Source organism: Lagopus leucura, unplaced genomic scaffold (genome assembly GCF_019238085.1).
Source record: "Lagopus leucura isolate 7727_CA_CO unplaced genomic scaffold, USGS_WTPT01 Super-Scaffold_100037, whole genome shotgun sequence".
Lineage (NCBI taxonomy): Eukaryota > Metazoa > Chordata > Aves > Galliformes > Phasianidae > Lagopus > Lagopus leucura.
The window spans coordinates 301,192-325,790 of record NW_024962286.1 but is presented as its reverse complement, the minus strand read 5'-3'; the positions used below and the strand labels follow the sequence as shown (position 1 = coordinate 325,790).

Here is a 24,599-nt window from a genome sequence, read left to right as displayed (position 1 = left end):
CCCCCCACTTTCTACCCTAAACTGCTTCCCACGTTCCCCCATAATCACCTATGTCTCATACCCCCACATCTCCCACCTTCTCCTCCTTGGGGTCTCCTCTTTGGGGATATCCATACCACCCAGACATGGGGTGGGCACAGGGGAAAGGGGAAGGAATAGGGAAAATGGGGTGGGGGGTTGGGGATACTGGGGATTTGGGGGAGGAAATGGGGGAAATTGGAAGAATAAGGTGAATGGGAATATAGCCAACCCATCCCAACATGCCCACTGCCCACATCATGGAAACACAGAGCCAGTAAGTTTGGAACAGATCTCTGAGATCACCCATTCCAACCCCAACCCATCCCACCATGCTGGCTGACCAAGCCATGGAAGCACAGGATGATGAAGGCTACAGGAGGGTTGGGATGAGCTCAGACCAACAAGGGACAATATTTTGGGATCTGCATTTGGGATTTCAGCAGAATTCACCGCTCTCAAAGTTCACTCCTGTGCCATCGAATCAAAGCATGCTGCTATAAATCATTAATGCACTCCTGCGTCGCAACGAGGCCGGAACGTTTTAATTGCTGAATAATGAAGCTAACACTCACAAATCTCAACTGCCTCCTTCTGCGGGAGAGGAAAGCTTGAGACTGGACAGGACCTACGGCTGTGGGGCCACCAGGAGGGACTGTTTGTTGCAAGAAGTGTTTGTGCGAGCAGCAGGATGGTCACCTCTGGAGCTTGGGACCAAAGAGAAGACCCCGAGCACACTGAACCAGCATGGCTAATCCTATTCCTCATTGATTTTCCTGAAGGATGCTCAGGGAGAAGCCGGGTGTGTGCAGCTGGGCTCTCATTACACTACATGCCCCAGCCTGAGTGACCACATGAGGGTCCCAAATGGATACAGCAATGGTAACACCCTCTCCCTCTCCTCCAGAGCTGAAGTCAAGCCATGACAACCACGCAAAGCCCCAATCCGGCACCCAAGGCCCCACCAGAAGCATTGTTCCAGATTTATTTGGGCTTCCAATAAAACCCTGACAGCATCCCATGCTCGGGGGAGTGCAGAATCTCACAACCTACCCCAGCTGTGTGCAAGGACAGCAGCACTGCATGCGTTCAACAGACCCACAGAGATGTGGCAGATAGCAGAGGATTATCTGGGTTAGCCAGGGAGAGAGGAGCCGCAGAGAGATCGCACTGCTAACAGAAACCCATCTTGCTGCAAGGGAAACGTCGTGTTGATAAATGGAAGCTCTGCGTGCACTGCAAGGATCCCCTGACCTACTCCTGTGTATGGCCAAATCCACTGTGATCTGTGAGCAGGCTGCAAGAAGCTCCTGTGTCACCAGACTGAATAGCAGCAACCGGGGGATGCTCTGAGAGCAAACGACGTCGGGTTCGATGTGCAGTGGGTGAATGTGCCAAGGAGAGCAATGCTGTGGAGTGGTGGCATATGGCCACGGCTTCCGTGGGCAAAAAAATAGGAGGATTTGCATGTCAGAGAGAGGCATGGCCATGCCTGACAGCAGGCTGGGCACTGCTAGAGGGGCAGGGATTATCTCTGCAGGCAGCTGGAATCCCACGGCACGGCTCTGCTCACCTGACTGCAGCCAGGAGGAGAGCAAGCTCCGTCTCTTGGAGGACGCCTCCATCTCTCACAACAAGCTGAGGGGTGAAGCTCCCATCTACCTGAAAAATAAGAGAAATAACACATTTATTGGCATCTATCTCATGCTCATAAGGGGGATACGCACCGGGCCATCCCACCTGTCCCCTCCCCACCTTGTTTACAAGAGGCTCTGGGAAGCACAGAGAACCCCAGAGCAGGCTTCATGACAAATACTGTGTGGCCCACGGGGGCTCTCCAGCCCCGTTCCCTTTGAAAACAGCGATCCAATGGTGGTACACCATGCCCGCACACCCCGTCAGTGCCAGCTCAGTTCACCAGGTGTGCCTGAGCCTGATTAGAAGGCAGGAGGCATTTCCCGCTCGGAGGAATCACAAACGGAGCAGGGGAGGCAAAGTGGAAGCCGTGTGCTACAGCCGGCTGGAGATGCAAGAGAAGCAATTACTGCTTTAGCACAGGGCATGAGGAAGCACTGGGACTCTCAGCAACAAGGCAGCGGACTGCAGGCGGATTAGAGGCATTAAGTGCTGCTGGAGAGGTGACCGAGCCCTCTCCATTAGCCAGCCAACCCCTTCATTACAAAAGGTTACGGAGCCCATCTCCCAGGGACTCACTCTGCTCTCTGCAACTGATATTCAGCGCTCCTGCCACCACCACCCCTTGGGCTGGGTGTTAAAAATAATAAATAAAGCAGCTGATCCCAGAACACGGGGTTTGCACGCCATGGCACTGGGGGCTGTGCCACGCTGCAGCACCCCGCCTGCCTGTGGGCGCTGGGTTGGGACAGTGGTGCAGAAAGCAGGTGCCAGCTTAACTCTAAGGGCCACCAATTAACGCACGAGGATGAACAAACCCACCCCCCTCATTAATTGGTGTGGTTGAAGAACCATTGGACGGTGCTCACCAGGGTGACCTCACGCTTCAGCCTGACCGGAGCGCAGGGTGCCAGCCTCACTGCTTCACCCCATCAGGGTGTTTTAGCCCCTCCAGCTCCAGGCTCTTCTTTATGCAGCGACTCGCAGGGCCTGGGGCTGAGCTTCAGCGTGGCAGGAGCTGATGGAGCACAGTGCAGCAGGGCTGGCTCTCGGCGGAGCAGACACCTGTCCGCTGGCACTACTCAAGACCTTGAGCACCATCTCCTGGTCATTCCTGATTTCAGTGGGAGTGACACTTCCTCCTTTCCGCTGTCACAGCAAAGCCCTGGGGACAAACCGCATTCCTTGCTGTTTGCTTTCACTCTTGGAGCTGGAACGGGAACGACCGACTATCACGCTGTCACAAAAACCTCCTGGAAAATTTCAATCTGTTCATCCTCTGCGCTGTGCGATGAAGCAGGCGCTGCTCACCGCAGGGCTGTGGCAGGGATCGCCGCTCCGTATGTAAATGTTGCAGCGGCAGAGTTCAACCTTTTGGCATTAGGGAAAGGAAGATAAATGCTACCGGTCCCCTCCGAGCTGCAGGAACTCTGCATCTATCTAATTGCACTTCATAATGGATTCAGCAAACCATTAATTATCAGATTATATTTTAGGAAACTGCAGATTAAAAAAAAAGACTTGATGAAATTTTAGTCTTAAAGGGACCAGTGTGCTGCAATGAATGTTGCATCCTCCCAGCACCGAAGAAGCTTTACAGCAGGTACATGAATGCACTCTGCAAAGCAACATCCCACGTGCTGCTCTGAGACACAAATAGCTTTGTTAGTGCCTTACGAATCTCTACAAACCTTTTCAGTCTTTGCTGCACATCATTTCTTTTGTCAGGGTCCTATATACTGGGTCGCTTTCCCCAAAATACAAATAAACATCCCAAACCTGAACCACCCTTTTCAGAGCAGCATGTCTAGGTATGGCTCCGGAACCAGTCCAGTGCACACCAGGTGCCACGAATGAGCACCCACTGCTCACTCTCACTTGGTTTCTTCACAAATCAGAGTGACTTTGTCATCAAACAAATCCTCCACAGACACTGTCACCAGCTCCGAACCAGCTTGGCTTGCTTGGGATTCAGGCAACGTCACAAAGACTTGGGAGCCAGTGAGCTGGGCCTCATCAAAAGAGATGATGTGTTCTGCTGCTCCTTGCTCTGACGTCTGAATCACCTGTGTGCAAGATGAACTGAGTCAGACACTGCACTGCTTTCCTTGTGGTCGCTTTGCTATGCACATCTTTCCCAGCCCAGCTCCTGTAGTAACATTCAGCTTCACACCAGAGGACTGCAATTACAATAGGCTTGAGGCTAATGGTAAACTCCAAAGCTCCAAATATCAGTGATGCAAAAGAGAAAATGGAAGAACCATTTAAATATTTACCTCTATAAAATTGCTATAATTTAGCTCCATAAGCAGTCATAGACGATAAAGATACTATGATTACACACCAGAGGAATGGCAGCCCAGGAAATCCCACATACTGGGCTCTTTCATGCAAGGAGCTAATCTCCACTGATGGCTGAAATATTACATTTGTCACTGGGAACTGCAGTCTGCAAGAAAGAAAGCAAGGAGGGGAAGGAATGAGTGATGGTGGTGGGAATCCAGGTGGGTTGAGGTCTTTGCCCTATCCTACCCAGACTGCAAGTGTTGCAGCATCTTCCTTAAGCCCTCCTGCAAGCCAGCCTTGCACTAGCACAGAGCACTCCAACCCTAGAGCACTGTTGGCTCAAAGGCTTATGTCCTGGATGCCTCTAATCAAGAGTGCAGAAAGAGGTGACCACAAACTGGATTTGGGAAAGAACAAGAGGGTTGAAAGGGGAGGGCTGCAAAACAGAGCAGTCTCTACCTGTACAATCTGGGCTGTGGTGGTTTGGGCCTCTGTGAAGATGACCTTGGGATGCTCGGCGCTGCAGTGCCCCTCCAGCTCACCCTGGGAGGTGAAGAGCTCCCCGCAGAGCCCACAGGTGAAGGTGCTCTGTGCCTGCTTGAAGTGCTCGGTGGTGACGTGGTGCTGCAGGGCCCCTGGGAAGCAGAAGGAGGCTGAGCAGTACAAGCAGTGAAATGGTTCTGACCCTGGGGAAGATGCACCATTCTGAGCCTGGGGTGCAATGGCCAGGGCCAGCCTGAGGACACAGGGAGCTGCAAATGACCAAGATGTGCAGGGCTGAAACCCACTGGGGACTTACTGCATGGGTTCAGTTCCTTGTTTCCGCATGCTGATCTCTCTTAACCTGTACTTAGCTCTCTTAACTCTCTGTCCAGTATTACAGGACACCACTAAACCCCAAGTAATGTGAGTAACAGCTGAGGTAACACACCTGAGTGCTGGCACTTCACGTGGACCTGCAGGAGAGCCAGTGTGGGAAACTGCTCTTTGCACATCTCACAGTCATGGAACTTCACACCTGCAAACAAGACCATGAAGAGAAAAGTGTGCACTACAAGAGACAGTGCTTCTGGAGCAGGGCTTTGTTAACACTTCAGCAACACATCCGCATACAGATACAGGGAGCACCTCTGGAGACAAGGCAGGGGGAGAAGAAGCCAAGAGCAGCTGAGCTGCAAGTTGCTGAGATGAGACTTGCCCCTGCTATGGGATACTGAGAATTTTCTGTGATTTGCAAGTAAACATAATGCACAAACTTGTCCTGTAAGAGGTACTGCTACCTCTCTGCCAGCAGTCAGCACATGCTGTTGCTGGCTAAGAAATGGGCTGTTACCTGAGTGCTCTGCCTTCACGTGCCTTCGGTGAGCAGCAGTGCTGGAGAAGGTTTTGTCACAGGAGCTGCACTGCAAGGAAGAGAACTTGGAGGAGCGGTGATTCTGAGCTGCAAAGACGTCAGGATGGTGGGTCCGGTTGTGATACCACAACCCTGACAACTGCTGCAATGATAAGGACCAAATCGTGGTTACAACCCAAAGCTGCTCCAGGAGTATTAAGACAGCAAGAAGCTGTGCATGGAAAGCAACAGTAAGAGCAGGACTGTGCTCAGCAGATACAAGACACCAGTCAGACCCACACGTCTTCCCACAGGACAACGGCCAACACCGCATTTCTTCTCCATTACCCCCTGAAGAACTGAACACTGCAGAATCCCTCGTCCCCATTTCACTACTCACTGCAGGTCTCCTTTTGAATTTCTGTTGCCTTGTAAGAATGTGCTCCCACACACACTCCCACTGTAGCAAGCCATTCGTCAAAGGAGTATTTTTATTCCTAAAGTTCTTGGCAGCTAGAAATTTAGGTAAATAGATTCCTGAAGGTCTGGACAGACAAGTACACAGTCCTCCTGCAATCACGGCCAATCTGTCTCCACAGACTTGCCCTTCCCCTACAGTTTCTGCCTCCTATGTGCAATTTTTTCCTCTAATGATGACACTCAGTGCACATGGCCAGGGCAGATGTCCTCATGCAGTAACAGGCAACAGCAACCTCCAGTACGCCAGGCTAAATCCTTGCTGCCCTAGCTCACCTGGTAAGCTTTGTTGCAGATGCCACAGCTGAAGGGCTTTCCTCCAACATGGGTCACCATGTGGCGCTCCAGGAGGGATGGGGCACTGAAGACTTTGGAGCAGTCAGGGCAGGGGTGGTACTCTCGGGAGTGGACCTCGTGGATGTGCTTGCGGTGCTCCTGCAGGGTGGTAAAGCTCATCCGGCACTTCCTGCAGTCGTAGGGATCTTCAATGTCTGGTGCCCAGGGATGCCACAAAGATGGAGGAGATTAAGAATGCAATGAAAAAAAGAGATGAATTCAGAAGAGAATTCATAGAATGGGGAAAGAGAAGGGAAAGAAGCATTTGTAAGTTCCCAGATTAAAAATAACACTTAGGTTTTGGCCTTGCATGCACCTAAAGCTTCCCAATGTTGAATTCCCAGCAGCCCGTAGCCTGCTGGAAGCCAGCTCTGACGTTTCCTTTGAGATAACCCTATTCACAGCACTCAACCATGAGACACCAAGCCAGTCTGGAAACTACCAAATACCTGCATACGTGTCCACTGGCTACAGCCATGCAGAAGCCTTGCCTTGCAGGCTGGGCTGCCCAAAACTGGGGAGACAGCTGGTCACACTCACTGTGAAAGGACCGGAGGTGGATGGAGAGCCCATTGGCCTGGCGAAAGCCCTTCCCACACTCCCGGCAGACGTACGGCTTGTCTCCTGTGTGGGTTCGAACATGGCGTGAGAGCTCGATGGACTGGGCAAACACGGCGTCGCAGTATTGGCAGGCATACATCTTCCCTGCAGGGACAGGATAAAGGGGAATGGCTTTAAATTAGAACAGGGATTTAGGTCAGCTTTGAAGAGAAATTTTCACTGAAGAGAGCAGCGAGGCCCTGGCACTGCTGTTCAGGTGCCCCATTCCGGGAGGTGCTCAAGGACCTGGGGAACCTGATCTGCTGGGGGGCAACCAGCCCATGGGATGGGCTTTAAGGTCCCTTCCAACCCAAGGCACTCTATGATTCTGCAAGACTGCAAACTACACAAGCTTTCCTGGGGTAGTCAGATCGATTCAACACTAAGTTGAAAAGGTCCTAGAGGAAATCATGCCTGCACAAGGAGTATTCAATTAGCAGAGACCTCCAGTGTCTGGAGGTATTATACGTTGGCGTGTCTCACATTCAAAACTAATTGCCCAAGTGCGTGGCGCTCATGCAACATTGTAATGCCTGAGCATATTAATTACAAACACAGTGACACGTCCTCTGCAGTCATGAGCTGAAATGGGCATGGCTAAGCCCTGCCTGTGGAAGGGGCTGAGTGTAGGAGCTGATGTGAAACATTATAGGAAATTCAGCCAGAGGGAAGGATGGGAGAAGGCAGGTGGTCCAGAGGGAGGCAGCCACATTGCAGGAGTTTAGATGTGAAGGGACAGAGCAGAGCTACCCAGTAGAAAAACAAGACAGACAAAGAGGAAAATCCCTTTAACAGGAGGCAAGCTTCTAACATGGAGAAGATAGAATGGAGCAGAGGAAGTGCTGGGATTGAGAAGGGTCAGCAGCTGAAACCACAAAAATGAAGCAGATCTGAGGGCAGCCTGCAGCCCACGCTCTCCCAAAACATGCACAGACCAGGAAAGAGGCCAGCAGCAAGGAGGCAGATGAAGAAGCAGGGCAGGAAGGAGTGGATGGGGCAAGCCAAGCCTCACACCCCAACTAGGGATGGGCTCCCGTGGGGAAGACTCACCCTCAGAATGCTTTTTCTTGTTGTGGTAGGCAAGGGCTGAGGCCTGCATGAAGGTCATCAGGCAGTGCTTGCACACGAAGGGCCGGTCCCCAGTGTGCAGCCGCAGGTGATTCTTCAGCGTGGAGTTGGCTGCAAACTTGGCCCCACACTTCTCACAGGAGAAGGGCTTTTCGTCAAAATGCTCAGTCAGCTTGTGATACTGCATTCCTGGTGACAAGAGGAGGACAAGAAGAGGACCAGTACAACGTTAGTGTACAGCAACCCAGTGCCAGCTCCCACAGCCCTGCCAGGAGCACCGCCTGCTGTTTCACTCACATCCCGACAGACACAGGGCACTGAGAGCTGGCCAGGGAGGGCTGGGAGCTTCCACACCTCTTGCTGGCCCTGCTAAGCCAGCCGCAGGACTGGAACAGCTCAATTATTTTTGGAGGCTTTTAAATTCGCCGGTAGCCCCACTTTTTCTTGATGAGCCATGTGGAAAACCAATTAGGGAAGAACTAATCAGAAAGCATTTGTGCTCAGTGGGGCAGGAGAAACAAGCTGAGCTGCATTTCCCACACGTGGCACTCACAGAGCTGCAGGGAGGAGAAGATTACGGATTATCATTTTATTATGTCATTTGGGTTTCTCCAGTGTGTGCACAGGGCCCTAGAACAAACACCCCTTTCCTCCCTGCTATCACCAACCCTACCTGAAGCATGAGCAAATTCTCGGCCACAGATGTCACACGTCACAGGAAGACGCTTCTTCTTCTTCTTCTTGGCCATCCCCACCTCTCCATGGACCTCCAGCTGATGCTTCTCCAGCTCTTTCTTTGTCGATTTGACTTCGGTGCATTCCTTGCACTGGATTTGCTTTCCTCTGGCCACCCGACAACGTTTCATGTGCACCTTCAGGCGGCAGTAGAAGTGGAAGCTCTTCTCACAGGCTTTGCAGATGAAATTCTTCTTGGAAGATGCTTTCCCTTGAGGTTCCTTCGGTTCCTTGATTGCAGCACCTCCTGCCTTGTCCTCTTCTTTGTCCAGAGCTTCCACTTGGGATTCGCTGTTCACCTTCCACTTTCTGATTCCAGGTTTCTCTCCACTTCCCTCAGTCAAGAGCCCTGTGTAAAAAGCAGCTCCTGCTTGAGAGGTTACCAGGCCTGAGCACCATACCCCTGGTCTCCCATCTCCTGAACGCTCCTACACAGCAAGTCATCCCTACGGGGCAAGAACGCACACGCAAGAGATGCTCAGTGGCCACGCTGTTCAACACAGCAGTGGTTCACAGCTCTGCCCAAACGTGGTCGTGGTAACCCATGGTACAAGGCATGGAGCGATCCTTGAATTCCACACACATGTACCAGGGGTTCAATTAGATGTCAGAGCAACAGCCACATTTTTCAAAGAGCTCATTCATCCCCTGGCAAGAACAGAAATAACTGTTGTTTCTGAGAGTCTGCCACCAGCTCAGACACGTGATGTTGGGCTTGTGCTGAAATGTTTGAAGATCTGAGCCTCGGGCATGACGTTGTGCCACTGGGTCAGGCATTGACAGTGGATATCTAGCCACTAAAATCACAAGAAATCTCAGGAATACTTTCCAAACACAAATTCTTTTAAAGAGAACACACAGTCTTGCTACAGTCCTTTCAAGTCTTCTGGTTAGGGCCCTGGGGTATTTTAAGTCACTCATTACATTCGTTTCTTTAAAAGTCTAATGCTTTTCCAAGTCCCTGTAATGTCATCATTTCGAAAAGCACAAGGTTCTCAATCTACAGAAAAGACCCACATGGAATACACATATGGAAGAAATCAAAATACAAACAGATATATTTGGCTCCTTTGTTATAACGAGAACCATGCAATTCTGTGGTCATGGAAACCACTGCAGAGTTACTTTGCCAATGCACAGGAAATTCAGCCCATATTTGCAAAACTTCATTTCTGCCCTCCTCGTTACGGGAAGAGCTCAGCAAAGTTTTCTCCCTGCACAGTGATATAAGCCCAAATTTCCAACCAACCAGAAACCAGTTGACATATTCCAACGGACACCAACTCAGAAATGTTAAGATGTCAAGTGGTGACCCATCAGCCCCTGAATATGTCAAGGGAATAAAACAGACTGTAAGACTGTTGTGCAGTTTGTCCTCCTCTGTCAAGACAGCAATACACACTCCACCCCTAAGGTCTCTTCCCTCATCCCTATAGCCAACACTGACAGTTTTTCTGATTTAAGCAAACAAGAATCTTGAAATGTTGAACATCAGAAAGGGATGAATGTGGATGAAGATACGCATGCTAAAGAGGACAGAAATGGATATGCCTGGAAATGCCACAGCAGCAGGAGCATAATCTGAATGAGACAAAAGAGAGCAAGTTTGCCATACACTCTGTTGGGCCAAGGGCTAGCTTATGGTGCTCTGGCTCTTAAGCCTGAGATAGTGCTGCTCAGGATCTCAGGGATGGACAGTCCAGAGTATCTCAAGAACTAAATTAGGATACAGATGTGCTGGAATATGGCTCTGGGAGAGGTACAGGTAAGCCTTCAGCCTACACAACAGCAGAAGACTATGTTATAAAGGCAGGGAGAGCTCACCTTCGTGGTGAAAAACATCAAGGAGTGGCCCTCTATATCTGCAGGGTGATGCTACCACCACCAGAGAGCAGTTCTGAATGAAAGCTGAAGCAGATCGTGTGTAATCAGTGAGTAGGTACAAACACCCTGTATTCCTCTGCCAGTACAACACACACTGCTTGGATGGTAGGTCTGCAATACAGCAGAAATGCCTCAGGCAGGAACTGCTGACTCCAGGACTTTGCTCTGCTTTGCGTTCTCTCGTGGCAAAGTACTGGAAGAAAAACCCTGCTGGTAATTACGGTGCATCTCCTCATGAGTTCTCCTTCTCTTTTATAAGCTTTCTGCTAAGTTGATAATTCTGGTGGCTGCTCTACTCTACCTGCAATTCATGGAAGATACCAGAACCCAGAAGCAAAACATTCTTGATGTACAGCCATCTGTCTCCCACTCTTCAAGCTGGAAGAAAATTCCACCCACCTTTTTGCATCTATCCTGTGTCACTGAGCACCTGATGGTCATTACAATGGTTGCTGACAAGCATGGGGAAATGAGCAGAACTTTTACAGGAGAGAATGAAGTTTTGCCTTCAGACTCTTGGATTCCGGGAGCTGTTTCAGGTCCACATTAAATCTCAACTGTGTTTTTTAAGCTCAAGATTACGCAGAGGAAAACTTTATTATCTGGAGTTCTTGACACGTTTCTGAAATCTGAAAATTAGGCATACCTTGACAAGTAAGATCTTCCAAGAAGTGACTCTAAAAAGTCACAGGAAGCAGCTCAATAATGAAGTGATAGTTGGAAACAGCCAAATCTTGTCTTTGCAAGCATCAACTGAAGCATTAAGAGTGCTCCAGCTACAGAGGTGAGAAAAACCAATAGACTTCATATCATACCTCCACCAGAGAAACTAACTTGTTATTTTGATGATGTTGGATGAGGTTGAGGATGGATTCAGATTCCTCCACAGGAAGCCCTGTTGCTTTCCAAGTTACTCAGCTCAGGTATCAGAGATCTCTCTTCCTCCTTTTTGTGGCAAAGATGCAAAAAAAGATAGCTCTCCAGTGGAAATGCAAACTGCATGCACCTCTTTGAGCACGTATGTTCTTCAGAAAGTAAGATTTTCTCTGTTTTAAGCAGAAGCTCACATTCCTCAAACATGAGGCCCTCAGTTATCATTCACGTTTCATGCTGAGAGCCACATGGCTACTGATCCAGAACGCCACCTGCAACACTCAGGGCTGTTAAGCTGTGATATCACAGCTGAGGAGATCAGTCTTAAAATTAAGATATGGAATGTCAATGCAAAGATCATCGGATGCCAAAAAGAGACCAGTGACTGGCGATTCTCCTCGGACCGATTCATACAAAATACACATTTCTGCCAAGTAGATACTATTTTTCCAGTCCTTTTGTTTTTGATGTTGTTTCTTGCCTGCTTATGTCTCAGCCTCTCCTTGGCTTGAAGCCCTGCAAGACGCTCAGTAACAGCAGTCTGTTCTCTTTGATACTGGTGCCAGAGAAGCAGGCATCTGTCAGAGCAATTTAGCTGACTCCCCAAGTCCCTCACTGATAAGCACTGCAAGGTGTCCAGCAGCTAAGGTGGACTGTACCTTCAAAGACACGTGTGTTTTCTGTTGGCCTACCTCTTCTAGAGCCACCAGGGCATCAGTCCTGGTATATCCCTCAGTCAGCTAGGGCTAAGGCAAGTGAAGCAAGTGACCAGAGCTTCAGCAGGGGACAGAGAAGGAATGGCAGATGAGAAGGAATCACCTTTCCTCTGGAAATCCTCAACAGAGCAATGACCAGCCAAAAAGGCCAGCTGGATTGGCAGCACCTCTTACAGAGTTTTAAGAGGGGGGAAAACTAGATTTGAACTGGGTATGAATACTAGATCTACAGCATAGGACATTTCTCTGGGAGACCCCTTATGCTAAGGGAGCTCTATAAGCAGTAAACTAGTCTTTGATTCCTTCTACGAATGCATCCAATCCCATCTACCACCCTAACAACTATTGCTCAGGAACAGAGGCAGGCTGATGAATAGCCACTCTCCCTCTGCCCCTTCCTGGCATACAGGGAACATTTGCTTTGCCTGTCACTGACAAACATGAAACAATGGCAAATGTCAGAGCCAGTAGGCTGGCATTCATCCATCCAGCTATGGTCCTGACTCAAATTTTCAAACCAATTTCCCTTACAGAAAGGCAAGATACCAATAACAGGCTGCTTATTCTAACTAGCCAGCAATCTGTGAGTATTTCCACGCTATGTCTGTGCTAAGCAGCTCTGGCACCACAAGTAAATGGAGATGGACTGAGCTGAATCAGCATCCGTGCTCAGATAAAAAACACATTGTGCACATCCCATCAGACTGTGCAGCCCAAAACATCTGTACTTGGATGCACTGGGAAATGTGGTGACATAAAAACATATGTGAGAAGACAGAAGAAGCAAGCCACATTTGCATCCTTTTCAAGAGAATGCAAACCTGCAGTTGCCTCTCTGGCTCTCTGTTATCTTTTTCATTAAAGCACCAAATCCTGTTAAGCATTTTTCCTTCAAATGATGGATGCAGAGACACAATTCAGCTCAGCTGGAAATAATTCCATAGCTCAGGGCAGGGTCTCATACACCATTATTGATATGCATTTGTTTCTGAAGTTCAGGAAATCGCTATCTGCATATGCTCCACTCGTACCTTTGTCAAACTGCTACAGTACATAACACTCACCTACTGCTGTGGGACTCTCCTGTGGGATCATTTGCTCTGGAAAATGTACATATAGCAAAACCAAACGAAGGCACGGTGAGACAATTAGCTCAGGGAATAGTCTGGGACTACAAAGTGCACCATCACTGTCAGCCTTTCATGAGGCAAGTGCACTTGGATGTGAGCTTTTCACAATCAGCCTGTGAAGTATCTGCACATACAGCAAGTCAGCACATCGTAGCACCAGGATTCTGCTGGCTGCTACCACTCCAACTCCCCAGAACTCACAGTGCTATATGTAACCAACCACAGAAAGATGGAAGTCTGTTCATTCCTTACCCACATGCCCTAGCTCCTGCATCACTGGCTGCAAGTCTGGGAAAGACTCATGGACATTGCACAGCAGCTGACAGATCTTGATGGCTGGGACAGACTTCTCCTGTGTTGTACTCAAAGCTGCTTTCAGGGAGGCCTCTGAGCTTTTCTTTTGAGCACAAATACTCAGTAGCTAGAGAAGTAAAAAGAAGAAAACATCACAAGACAGAAAATCTGGGCTGTCAGGGGTTGGGATGGTCTGGGAATGAGGGCAGTTTCCCTTTTCCTGTTTCATCCTTGCTGTTGGGAACCTGCTCAGAGAAACCAGGAAAAAAATTATCTTCCCAAACAAGTCTTTGCCCTTCCACTGATGTATAAGCATGAGCAGAGAATTTCTGGACTAAAACAAGTTACAATAAATCAATTCTCAGATTTTCTGATTCGGCTTTAGCTTACTTAAAACTGCCTCCATCAAAAGAGAGGTTTCTCAATGCCATACTGCACTGAGTTTACCTAATCTGTAAATCTGTCTTTCATGCATAACTTTCTGTAGAATGCAAACTGTGCTGGCTCCAAAGGGGGGTACGCACTGCACCACCCCTTCATACCTCTTTCACTGCTTCTGTGAGTCCTGCTTCCCCTGGAGCCAAGCCCTCCATGTTTGCTCTCTGCTTAATGGCCTCTGAGATGAGCTCACTGTGCCGCAGGATGATTTCAATGGCTGTGCTTTCACTGGTGGCAACTGAGGAGGAAAATAAAAAGTATGCAAAAACCCAATATGAAAAACTCAATATGCAAGGAGAACCTAAACGTAGCTTTGCTTAGCTAAAGGTGATCTGTTAACAGCAGGAGTCCTTTCTTTATGGAGCAGGAAACAGGGAGCAGCTCCAGGCAAACTCTGGTTACGTTCACTGCCTCACAGACATCCAGCCTAAAACACAGCAATCTGGCAGACCTCACTTCTCAGTGTTTGTACAACATTGGGTGAGGAGATCAGATTTTCCAAAGCACGTTATTGAGTGAGATGCTAACAACCTTAAAAGGCAAGCACGACTGTCCCAACACACAGGATTTCTTCTCTCCCCAGTTGGAGATATCCCGTTTTGACATTTTGCAGAGTGATGCCTCATCCAAGGATACCACATAAAAAGGAGCCACATGCATCATGCACCAGAAGTGCTGATTTCTCTGCACTGAGCACAGAGGCAACGGAGTTCAGATGTAGATAGCTATCCCGCAGGCATTTGACCATGGGCAAGTGAATCTCAGCTTCATGTACAGACACACGCACAGCCTCCCCCCTCTCATTCACCCCAAATCCATTAATTTTCATGAGATTTCAGCAACTGTGCAGGGAGGGGGGAGCACAGGTTATGTTTTCAAGTAGGGAAATGCAATGACAGATTCCCACAGCTGGCAGGGAAACTCAAAGCCAGAGGCCAGAGCTCTTGGGAGGACAGGGGAGAGGCTGCACACAGACCTCCAGTTTAACCCATGTTTTCAGTCTGACGGGCCTTCAGCTGCTTTTTAGCACACAGTGGCAGCCAGCTCTCAAAAGGTTTGCTCACAACAAAACCTTATAGCCCTTGTAACACACAGAGCCACAAACAAAGCAGTGGCATTTGTGTGGGAAGTGTTTTTCCAGTACATAACCAATCGTTTCAGAAAAGACACAGGCTTTGGACACACACCGGAGAAAAGTATTTCCAGACACCAAAGGAAGGAGTGTGAAAGGGTCTGTGAAGCTTGCAGCAGCGGAGAGGAAGGAGTTAGGAAGTACATTCTGCCAGCAGTGGGAAAGGTGCAGAGGAGACTGAGGGCATTACCTGCCTGGAAGAACAGCTCTGCGCCCGGCTCTTTCTGGATCTCCTCCATGAGCACGTTCAGCGGCAGCTCGGCCTCTCGCACAGCCAGCAGCAGCTGCCAGACCACAGAAACAGACAGAGACTGCTCCTCCAGTGCCGCAGACACGAGTGAGATGAAGCCACCTGAGCCAGTCTCGCACTTCACAATCTGTTCCATTGCCTTCAAAAGATCGTCAGTGAGGTGCTAACGAGTGACTTCATCCATCTGCCCAGCATGGCCCTAGCCAAGGCCATGGTTTGCCCCAGCCCCAGCCTTCCCTTACTCCTGCCCTGCTTGAGACCTGGCTCACAACACAACCCAAGCAACAACCACTTCAAAGCCCAGCCTTTTGCTGAAACACATGGGACGTTTCCTTGCTTCATCTCTCCTCAGTCCCCAGATCAGCCATTCTTCCTCGCCTATCTTCACCTTCCTGCACATAACTGCTTCGTTCCCAATATCTGATGCTAAGGAGGAATCTTTAAATTGAATCCTGCTGGAGGACTGCCCCAAAACCAAGCCATGACAACCAGTAAATCAAGTCCTTGTGACACCTTGCTTCCAGTATCAGCTTTAACACACAGACAGGAGACTGCTTACCTCTCTGTCAGCAGGAGCTAGGCTCTGTGCAGCAGAAATGCCACGCAGCAGTGTCTGGGTGTCTGTGAGGTGCTCCACTAACCTTTCTTGGTATCGTCTCAGCAGTTGGGCTCCATAATCCTCCAAACTCCATTTGGCTGAATGCAAGTGAAGGAATAAGAACAGCTCAACCACAGCATCTTCCCAAAGGGTTTCAAGAGCTACAGAGGGCTTGAAAACACCAAGGATGCCAGATCTCCCTTGTCATAGGATGACTTGGGTTAGAAGGGACCTCAAAGATGATCTAGTTCCCAGACATTTGCCACAGGCAGGGCTGCCAACCACTCAGGACACTTGGTTTCACCTTTTTTGCAGCCAAGTAGAGTGGGTAAATGTGTGGCTTTGTACATCAAGACAACACCTCAAGATGTTTTCCAGTCTATTCCAATGTCCTGCTAGCAAGAAGTTCCCACTAACTCTTAATTGCAGTTTCATTGAAAGCAGGTTTTAATTGAGTCTTAGATCCACTCCACCACAAAGGAGCTCTGCAGCACACTCTGACTCAGCGGTGCGCAACTCTCAAACACAGCAACATTTTGCAAACACCCATATGGTCCAACATAAGCAAGAACTGTGTGGGCTGAGTTTCTTTGGTGAAAATGTTAAGGGAACACAAACCAGACTTGGGATTGCAAAATAGCAGTAACACCCTCTTCTCTCACTTATGCACAAAAAAAAAATACAACTTTAGCCTAATTTGTTCCTCATACATCTGATTCCAGACTTGACCTGATGAATCTGAGACAAGGTAACTTCAGAGTAACAGCACAATCCTCAGCAGACATCACAGTAGCAGAACACAATGAACTAAGTCAAGGAAGAGGGCTAGCCTTCACCCAGGGTAATGAAAAGGTTTGGGACAACATGCTGTGTACCCAAAATAATTATGATTGTACTCGTCCCCAGACTAGTTGATAAATAAAACTGGGAACTGCCAAACAGATGAACCTGAAAGCCTGAAAGGTTTTTGGTGTTTTTTTTTTTCCACTGTTGGAGTTACAGAATTGGAGGTGAAGATGCATAGTTACACTTTTGTAAGAGAAACAAAAATAAAAAGCTGTAGTTCATCCAGGACATCTGTGCTTGTTTTTTTTTTGTTTGCGTGCTCAGGTTTTTAAATCATTTTGGTTCAGCACCAAACAGAAAGTTCAATTACTCACAATAACTACAGGTTGGTGAAAAAAATGTACAGTCCTTGAGACCCAAAAAACATACATTGCAAAGTAAGAAGAGAAAGCTCTCCCAGGTGGGGAAGGGAGCAATGGCAATCTGTGGAATAATCAATGGATGATTTTGAGCTTATATGAAAAACTCCCTGGACAAAGACCTTTTGGAGACAGCTTAGTTGCTCCTTGGTGAAGTTAAGGGAATCTCATTTAGCTCTGTAAATTTTGACTTGCATGCACCCCACATGGATCAGGGCAGAGATAACAAATGAAAGGAGAGGCAGTGGGTGCCCCATCCCTGGAGGCATTCAGGTCAGGTTGGAGGGGCTCTGAGCAGCGATGGAGCTGTGGGTGTCCCTGCAGGGGGTTGGACCAGATGGCCTTTAGTGGTTCACTCCGACTCAGGTGACCCTATGTTTTTATATTTCTCTCCTTCTCCTATCAAAATGCTTCTGATTTTATTACACTTGAGTTGCCACAAATGCACTCAGCTCTGCTGTGAGCTCCATGTGAGCCTGTTAGCACTGCAGCACAGGACAGCAAAGGCGGCCGTCGGCGGCTCAGATTCACTCCCTCCCTCTTCATTTCCACGATAAGAAATATTTGTGCTTCTGTTTGTTCAAGCTGCAATTTGAGAAGATTCAACTCTATGTAATTAAGGAATGCTCCTCCTTGGAATGGGTATTACCACTAGATAATTAAGCATGTTGGGAGTCTGATGTTTCAAGAAAGCAATCGTGCTTAACAAATGACAAAGCAAATTGCCTGTCGGGAATGTTTGCTACAGAGGAAGTTATCAGCATTATGAGTGCAGTTTTGCTTTCTATTAAACAGTAATTTACATTTCACTGCATATTAATTTAGTTTTTAATTTTTTAGTGACTTCAGAGCTGGTGAAATTTGCTAGTCTATCTGAATTGCTCAGCCTAAACCCACTCATACTTGGAAAGCTGTTCCACCAGGGGAAAGACGAGGAGTTCAAGTCCTGGCAGCACCACAGGCAAGCAAAAAAAAACCAAACAAACCCACACCCAGCAACAGGGGGACTAGCACTCCAAGATAAGGATGTCTAATGGGGCCACTGAATGTGGAACACCCAGAAGATTACAAACCAGTGACCATAAAAGAATCATCAAGGTTGGAAAAGACCACCAAGATCATCCAGTCCCACTCCAACCCATGCCCATCGTGCTCTCTAAGCTCATCCCTCAGTGCCACATCTCCACAGTTCTTGAACACTGCCAGGGATGGTGACCTCACCACCTCCCAGGGCAGCCCATTCCAATACCTCATCGCTCTTTCTGAGAATCAATTTCTCCTAATTTTTCCTAATATCCGACTTGAACCTTCCCTGACACAACTTTCATTGCAATGCACTGGGCTGTTTTCTAGCCGAGCCCCCTCAAATCAGTGGTCCCAGATCTGTTTTGTTTGCATAAAATAGGCATCTTACGCCCCGGTGTGAAATTAGGACAATAAGAGCACAGTGAGGTGCAAAAAACCATCCAGACTTCCTAGAAATTCCCTTCACTAAGCCCCCATACATGTGAATTTAATGTAGCCATCATACCTTTGCCATCAGAGACGTTTGCTTTCACCTCCAAGTTGTCTAGCAAAAGATGGAGACCAGGGAATGACGCTTTCACAGCCCTCAGAAGCTTGACCAAACTTTCAGCTTTCAGGGTTTTCTCCTCTTCCACCTTCTTGAGCAAATTGTCCACGGCTTCCCTCTGGGATTTGCCCTCACAGCAATTCAAAACTACCTGCAACAAAGAAACAGATAAGAAACTGTTTGCACTTCCTTCAAATTCTTGGATCTAAACAACACTGAAGTAACAGGGACAGCATCACGGTGCAACAAATCCATACCCACTGCTCAGATTGGGTATCGGGAAGAATTTCTTTATGGAGGTGATGAGGCATTGGGAGGGGCTGCCCATGGAAGTGACAGACATCCCATCCCTGGGATTAATTAAGAGAGGTGTGGATGTGGCATCAGGAGACAGTTTAATGGTGAGGCTTGGTAGGTCATTTGGATGCTTGGACTTGAAGGTCTTTTCCAACCGTAGATGATTTCATGAGTTGGCACCTTGAAAAGTACCCTGATGGGTTCTTCCACCAAATCTACATCTTGGAAATGTCTGACGAACAGAAAACATTTCTTCAAAGGAATGTAAAAAAAAGTCTCAAAGGCAGGGTTCAAAACAACTCTTTGTTAAATATTTTGAGCAAAGACTTTCTAAATTGGCAATCTCTTTTCCCTCATTTCCCTTCATTTTTTTTCTGCTTGTCACTTGAAGACAGGAGACAAAAAAAAAGGAGACTCATTAAATAAACACCCTATTAACTGAATGATTATTTTTATGACGAGTCCACACAAGACACCTCACCTGTGAGACACAATCGCTGTGGTTCAAGTATGCTGTAGCAGCAGCTCCCCAGCACAACCAGTAAAGACGGACAGCCTTCATGGGGAAAAAACAGCCCGTTTCTGGGGAATGGGAGGGGATCATAGAAGTGCACACACACAGGCAGAAACTTGGTAGATCCACAGCCCGTTAATAAAATGATTAGCATCTGTCCTAAAGAAAGTTATATTTTTGCTCCTTTCCTCAGGTTGGGAAGCTCGTCCGCAGTCTCATTCCCCAGACGACTCCTCTAATTTTCAGCTTCAATTTATTCATGGCCAGCGCATACCCACTTGTTCATCTGCCAACATTGTCTTTTAGCTTAAAAAGCTCTTCTAAACTCTCTGTTTACCCTATTCTTCTCTCCAATTTCTTTATAAAAGCAGGATCATATTCCCTCTCAGTCTTCATTTCACTTGTCTAAATAAGGCAGCTTCCCTCATAAAACAGCTCCTCCACTTCCCCGATGTTAACAACTGACTCTACTCCAATACAAATTCATCTTTTTTGGAGGAAGACGAGAGCTGCATGCAGTATTTCAGACAAGGTTTCAGTTCTTGTTCTGAACTTGCACCCTTCCATCTTCCTATTCTCACCGCTCAGCTCTCCAGCCATGCCATCCTTCTCCCACCTGCAGATTCTCCTCCACATAGAGGAAAGCTCACGGCTGTGCTCATCACCAAGTCTTCCCACCACGTTTTGATGCTTTTGCGTCGACAGCATTAGCGATTAATCGAGTACCAGGAAACCTGCTGGTAACCCTGCCTCAACGTGTCAATCCTGCCTTCAGCACAACCTGTAGTTATCTCCCAATATGCTATCTCCTCTTTTTAATATCAAGATTTCCTTTGGTTTAACAATTTCCCCACGTGAAATTCAAACGCTTTGCTCAAGTCTAGTCTGAGGCAGAAAACCCCATTTTTATCTCATCAAATAAAGATTCCAGGTCAGGCAGAAACAATTTACTCCAACACCCTTGCTGCATTTTATTCCATTTCTTTGATTACATGCAGTGCTTCAATTACACAAGCCTTCCAGCTTGTCCCAGTGCAGATTCCTGTGCAGCCATAGACCTGGTTGCTTGGATCACTGCTTCCCTCTTCCTACACGTATGTCCTGGTCACCAATTGTAGGGGCTACTCCCAGCTTGAAAAATGCAGTCATAAACCTTGCCACTGCTCTCACAGCCATGTGAGGTGTGGGTTAGCTCTCCAGCCTGCTGCCCCTACACCCTTTGAGTTGTGGTTTCAGTTCAGCTGCAGGAAATTTCCACTCCTGTATGTTTGCCAGAGCTCTCCTGTGTTTGTCCCTCAGTTCAGCAATGAGATTGTGGGTCATCTCTCACTATCCTCTTTTTTTTCACTTGATTGAACAATTGTTTGTCTCTTCACTCAACATATGCTGTGATGTCCAGCATCCTGACGCGCTGCAAGAACCCCTTCTTACAGACATTTTCAGACCTCTGAAGCAAACTCCTTTGTCTGTAGGCCATTGCAGCCATCCTGGCAACTTCTCCACTTGGTCTAATACTCTTCAAGTTATTTATTCCCTCAGGTCTGCAACTTCTTGTACAAATTCTCCTCTTTGGTTGAGGAAACAAACTTCAGACAATTCTCATACCTTTAACATGAAAGAAACGAATCCAACAGCTCCTCCTGAGCTCTTATGAGCAGCTGAACTCATTAATTAGTTTCTCTCATTTCTAGAAATCTGTCTTTTTATAGCAAAAACCTCTGTTAGTGAATCTCCCATTTAATTCACACCGAGATGACCCCTGAGCACTCATTTTGAAGTCATCTTTTCTGAGAACACAAGAGGGGTACAAGAACAGCATCCTTATGAAGAGTTCAGACTACAACCTGTTGCTGCTCCCAGACAAGTTTCTGTGCTGCATTCCAGCAGGCCCAGAACACATGGCCCTGGTTGTGATTTTGAGACTCTTTTTGACCACATCTGAGTGGGACAGTCAGAAACACCCCCCAAGTGTGTTTGCAGGCAGTTTTCTGCATTCCCCAGTACGCCCAGTTAGGATTGCTCTCACAATGGCAAGCAACTTTGTTTGCACTGTCATTAATAAACCCTAGCAAGGAGCTCTTACTTGTGTACAGAAAGAAAGGATGGTCGTTTTTACCAGCTCCTATGCTGCTCCAGGTTCAGGGCTGTACTGAGGATTGGTCACGCTGAACTTTGCAGCAACTTAAGACATCACACACAAGAGGCTACCCTGCTCTGTCATTTTATCCAAGTTTGTTTGCTGAATAAATGTGTGTCTGCTGAGGGAGTGACTGCAAGAAGAAAAGTTTCATCTCCATGAAGCCTTGGAGTACCAGATCCTATCTCTGCCAGCCCAGAGCTCCATGTTATTCAGTAAGATGAAACCTTCAGAGGTGGCTGATAACTCCATGTTCCACACCTGAGATATGCTACAGCCCCGCTGTTTAATCAAGTCAACTTCTGAATTAATTATACACATTTCCAGTTGTTTAGGGGGAAAAAAACAGCACAAACAAATAAGGGAGATCTTAAAGAAATAAAAAATGGCACCAAAGGATCCCTGCCCCTCAGGTCAGCCTACATGTGGCAATTTCTGCCTTACTTTCCTGGGCCTCAGCTCCCAGTGTACAGCTATGCACACAGTCTCACTGAGGTCCCCTGCAAATACGTTTGTTATTTGTCAGCAACCTCCGAGCTAAAACAAGAGCGTTTGTGCTTGAGAACCCATTGAGAAGGATTTTGTATTCAGAGCAGGGTTTGGAGGCTCTGCAGCAAACAGTGTGGGAGCAGAGAGCAACCAAAAAGCACAAGAAATACTGAATAACACCACCCCTGCACCAAGGCAGAAGCCCTGTGAATGCCAGAATGTACGATCATGCAATTGAATGCTACCAGATGCTATAACCAAGGATCAGAATTATGGCACCTCTGGGTATCCCTAGCATTTTCTTTGGCCCTCCTACAAGCTGTGGCCAGGCTGCCCCATGCTGGAAACCTTGTCAGGGATTGCATGCAAGGGAGCAAGACCAAAATCAAGGCACTTATAAGAAGAGCAAAGATTTTCAGCCAGCCTGTCATGGCTCTGGTCAGGCTCGCTCAGACAGAAAGCAGACATCATTCATGCCACTGAGCACAACAGCGCTTTCCTCTCGCTATAATCCTATGTCAGGGGAACTAACTGATGTGACAAACTAGGACAGCAGGTCTGCAAGCCGTGTACTGAACGCAGCATACTAGGACACCTGCAAGTTTCAGCTTCACAGGCAGGGTATAGGCAGCTCCCCTCAAAACACAAAAGAAAGCAGGTTGTGCACAGTGTTGGGTTGATGGGGTTTTTTTCTTCATGGCTTCTGCAAATCTGCATACATAATGCAATTGCTTGCGGGAAAGCAGTAGTCCTCCACACCAACTGCTGCACTCAAGTCATCAAAAAAAATAATATCTGTCAGTGGATGTGCTGCATTTGCAGGCAACTGTGTGCACAGAGTTAAAGAAGAGAGAACCTGGGAGTCGGCTAAAGGCAAGCTGATGGCTGAATTTACAAGGATATAACTGGTGTGCAGGCAGCACACGATTCTAATGGTCCTGCTGAAAACAAACTGCATTACAGAGCCTTCTTCAGGCTCACAAAAAGAGACTGTGAGAAACACCAGCTGCCTCCTTTGCCCCAGTTTCTGCTTTCAGGGACAAATTGGCTCGCTGGTCAGTGTCCCCCCTGGCCTTGAGATTACACTTTTGCAGTCCACCTCTCAGTTTTCCCACAGTTCAGCATGGAAGCAACTGAGACAGCTAACATAAGCAGTCCATGCTGCGCAGAGAGAAATCCCCAGGTGAGCCTGGAGCATCACTGGGCAAACCGTGTGGAAAGACAGTGCCTGGCAGACCCACACATACAACCCTCACCCACAGAGCTTCCCTTATCTCAGATTTGTTACCCGCTTCTCCACGGCGGTCAGGAATCCCTCTTCTGCTGCCTCCAAGAACTCTACAATGGGGCTCAGCTGTGTCACGCTCTGGATTAGCTCCTCCTTGCATCCCAGCAAACGAGCGGTCAGCATCTCTCCCTCTTGTGCACTCTCTGGGGAGAAAAGGATTCAGAAGCACAAGAGAAGAAACAAGTCAGTCTGAAGGAACTGACAGGCTCCTGAAGCGAGTGAGAATCTGTGAAAGATCTAAGTGAATAGCAAAGCTCATCCCAAGCACAAGCAGCAGAGAAAAACCACTTTACGATTCTCTTTAAACTCTATGAAAGGAAAACGTCTCATTTATCTAACAGAGCACAAAGCCATAAAGCAAGCTGGAGGTTAACACCAGGTTTGCAAGGCCACTGCTTTGTGTCAGACTCAAGTAAGAAAGGAGCTTTCAATCCCGAGGCTCAGCTGTGCTCCAGCCCACGCTGGCTGTGCAGCCATCGATCCAACCCTGCAGGCAGCAATGGGGAGAGCCCTGCACTGCCTGCACCCCACTGCTGTGGAGCAGAAACACTCCAGGATCTTGCCCAGCACACAATAAGCCTCCCACATACGAGTAAGGATACAAGCTCTGAACAAATGCTAGAGCACTGCAGTCTGCCCAGGGGACACAGATAATCTTCTGAAGCTTTGCCTGTAAGGTTACCCACTCACTTTGCCAATAGCTGTGCCCAATTCTCTGTACCTGTTTGCTGCAGGACCTCTCCACTGCCCTGCTCCCTCTCCAGCAAGGCCGCTCTCAGCTTGGGATTCACATCTTGAAACAGCTTCAGTAGAGACACAAGGGTCTGAGCATCCAGAGTGTGAGCATCCTTCACTTTGCTCAACAGCTTCATAAACACTGACTGTTCCCCTGCCTCTGCCAGACAGGTGAGCACAACCTAAAACGGGCAAACACAGGAGATGTTTAGTAACAGAGTCAACTGCCTAATGCAAGCTGACATAAAGAGCAGATTTCACTGCAGAACAAGGAGAGAACACGCATAGAAAGCAGAGAGCGTTTCGGTGGGACTTCAGGCATCCCCCTTCTCAAGTCATAAAGGAGTCACGTCTCCCAGCGAATGCTTTGGGCTTAAGCTTTGGAGATAAGGCACATAAGTGCTGTGCTGTGGGCTCTCTGCACACCTGGTAATCAAGCTCAGAGCTCCAAAATCCACTCCTGTGACCCCACATGGCAACCAGAGGCAAACATGCCTGCACGGTGATGGAAATAAAAGGAAAAGAAAGAAGCTGGAACTCTTGCTCCCATTTCCCTGG

General features: G+C 48.0%; 1 protein-coding gene across 12 annotated transcripts in view; it reads right to left on the bottom strand.

Moving 5' to 3' along the window:
* ZBTB40 (zinc finger and BTB domain containing 40) overlaps positions 1-24,599 on the bottom strand; it is a 46,842-nt gene that overhangs the window by 10,443 nt on the left and 11,800 nt on the right. For 3 of the 12 annotated variants that reach the window (XM_042883091.1, XM_042883092.1, XM_042883094.1), the window contains exons 4-19: positions 24,028-24,223; positions 23,307-23,449; positions 18,540-18,732; positions 15,765-15,901; positions 15,146-15,344; positions 13,928-14,061; positions 13,344-13,512; positions 8,427-8,837; positions 7,736-7,942; positions 6,626-6,790; positions 6,026-6,240; positions 5,273-5,435; positions 4,871-4,957; positions 4,399-4,574; positions 2,523-3,719; positions 1,592-1,680 (exon numbers count right to left, since the gene is read on the bottom strand). In XM_042883091.1, coding sequence (XP_042739025.1) covers positions 3,528-3,719; positions 4,399-4,574; positions 4,871-4,957; positions 5,273-5,435; positions 6,026-6,240; positions 6,626-6,790; positions 7,736-7,942; positions 8,427-8,837; positions 13,344-13,512; positions 13,928-14,061; positions 15,146-15,344; positions 15,765-15,901; positions 18,540-18,732; positions 23,307-23,449; positions 24,028-24,223 — 2,787 coding nt within the window. In that variant the 3' untranslated portion in view covers positions 1,592-1,680; positions 2,523-3,527. Of the gene's footprint in view, positions 1-541; positions 1,681-2,522; positions 3,720-3,929; positions 4,103-4,398; positions 4,575-4,870; positions 4,958-5,272; positions 5,436-6,025; positions 6,241-6,625; positions 6,791-7,735; positions 7,943-8,426; positions 8,838-13,343; positions 13,513-13,927; positions 14,062-15,145; positions 15,345-15,764; positions 15,902-18,539; positions 18,733-23,306; positions 23,450-24,027; positions 24,224-24,599 lie in introns of those variants that run through there. The other 9 variants (XM_042883089.1, XM_042883097.1, XM_042883090.1 and 6 more) reach the window with 7 other exon arrangements.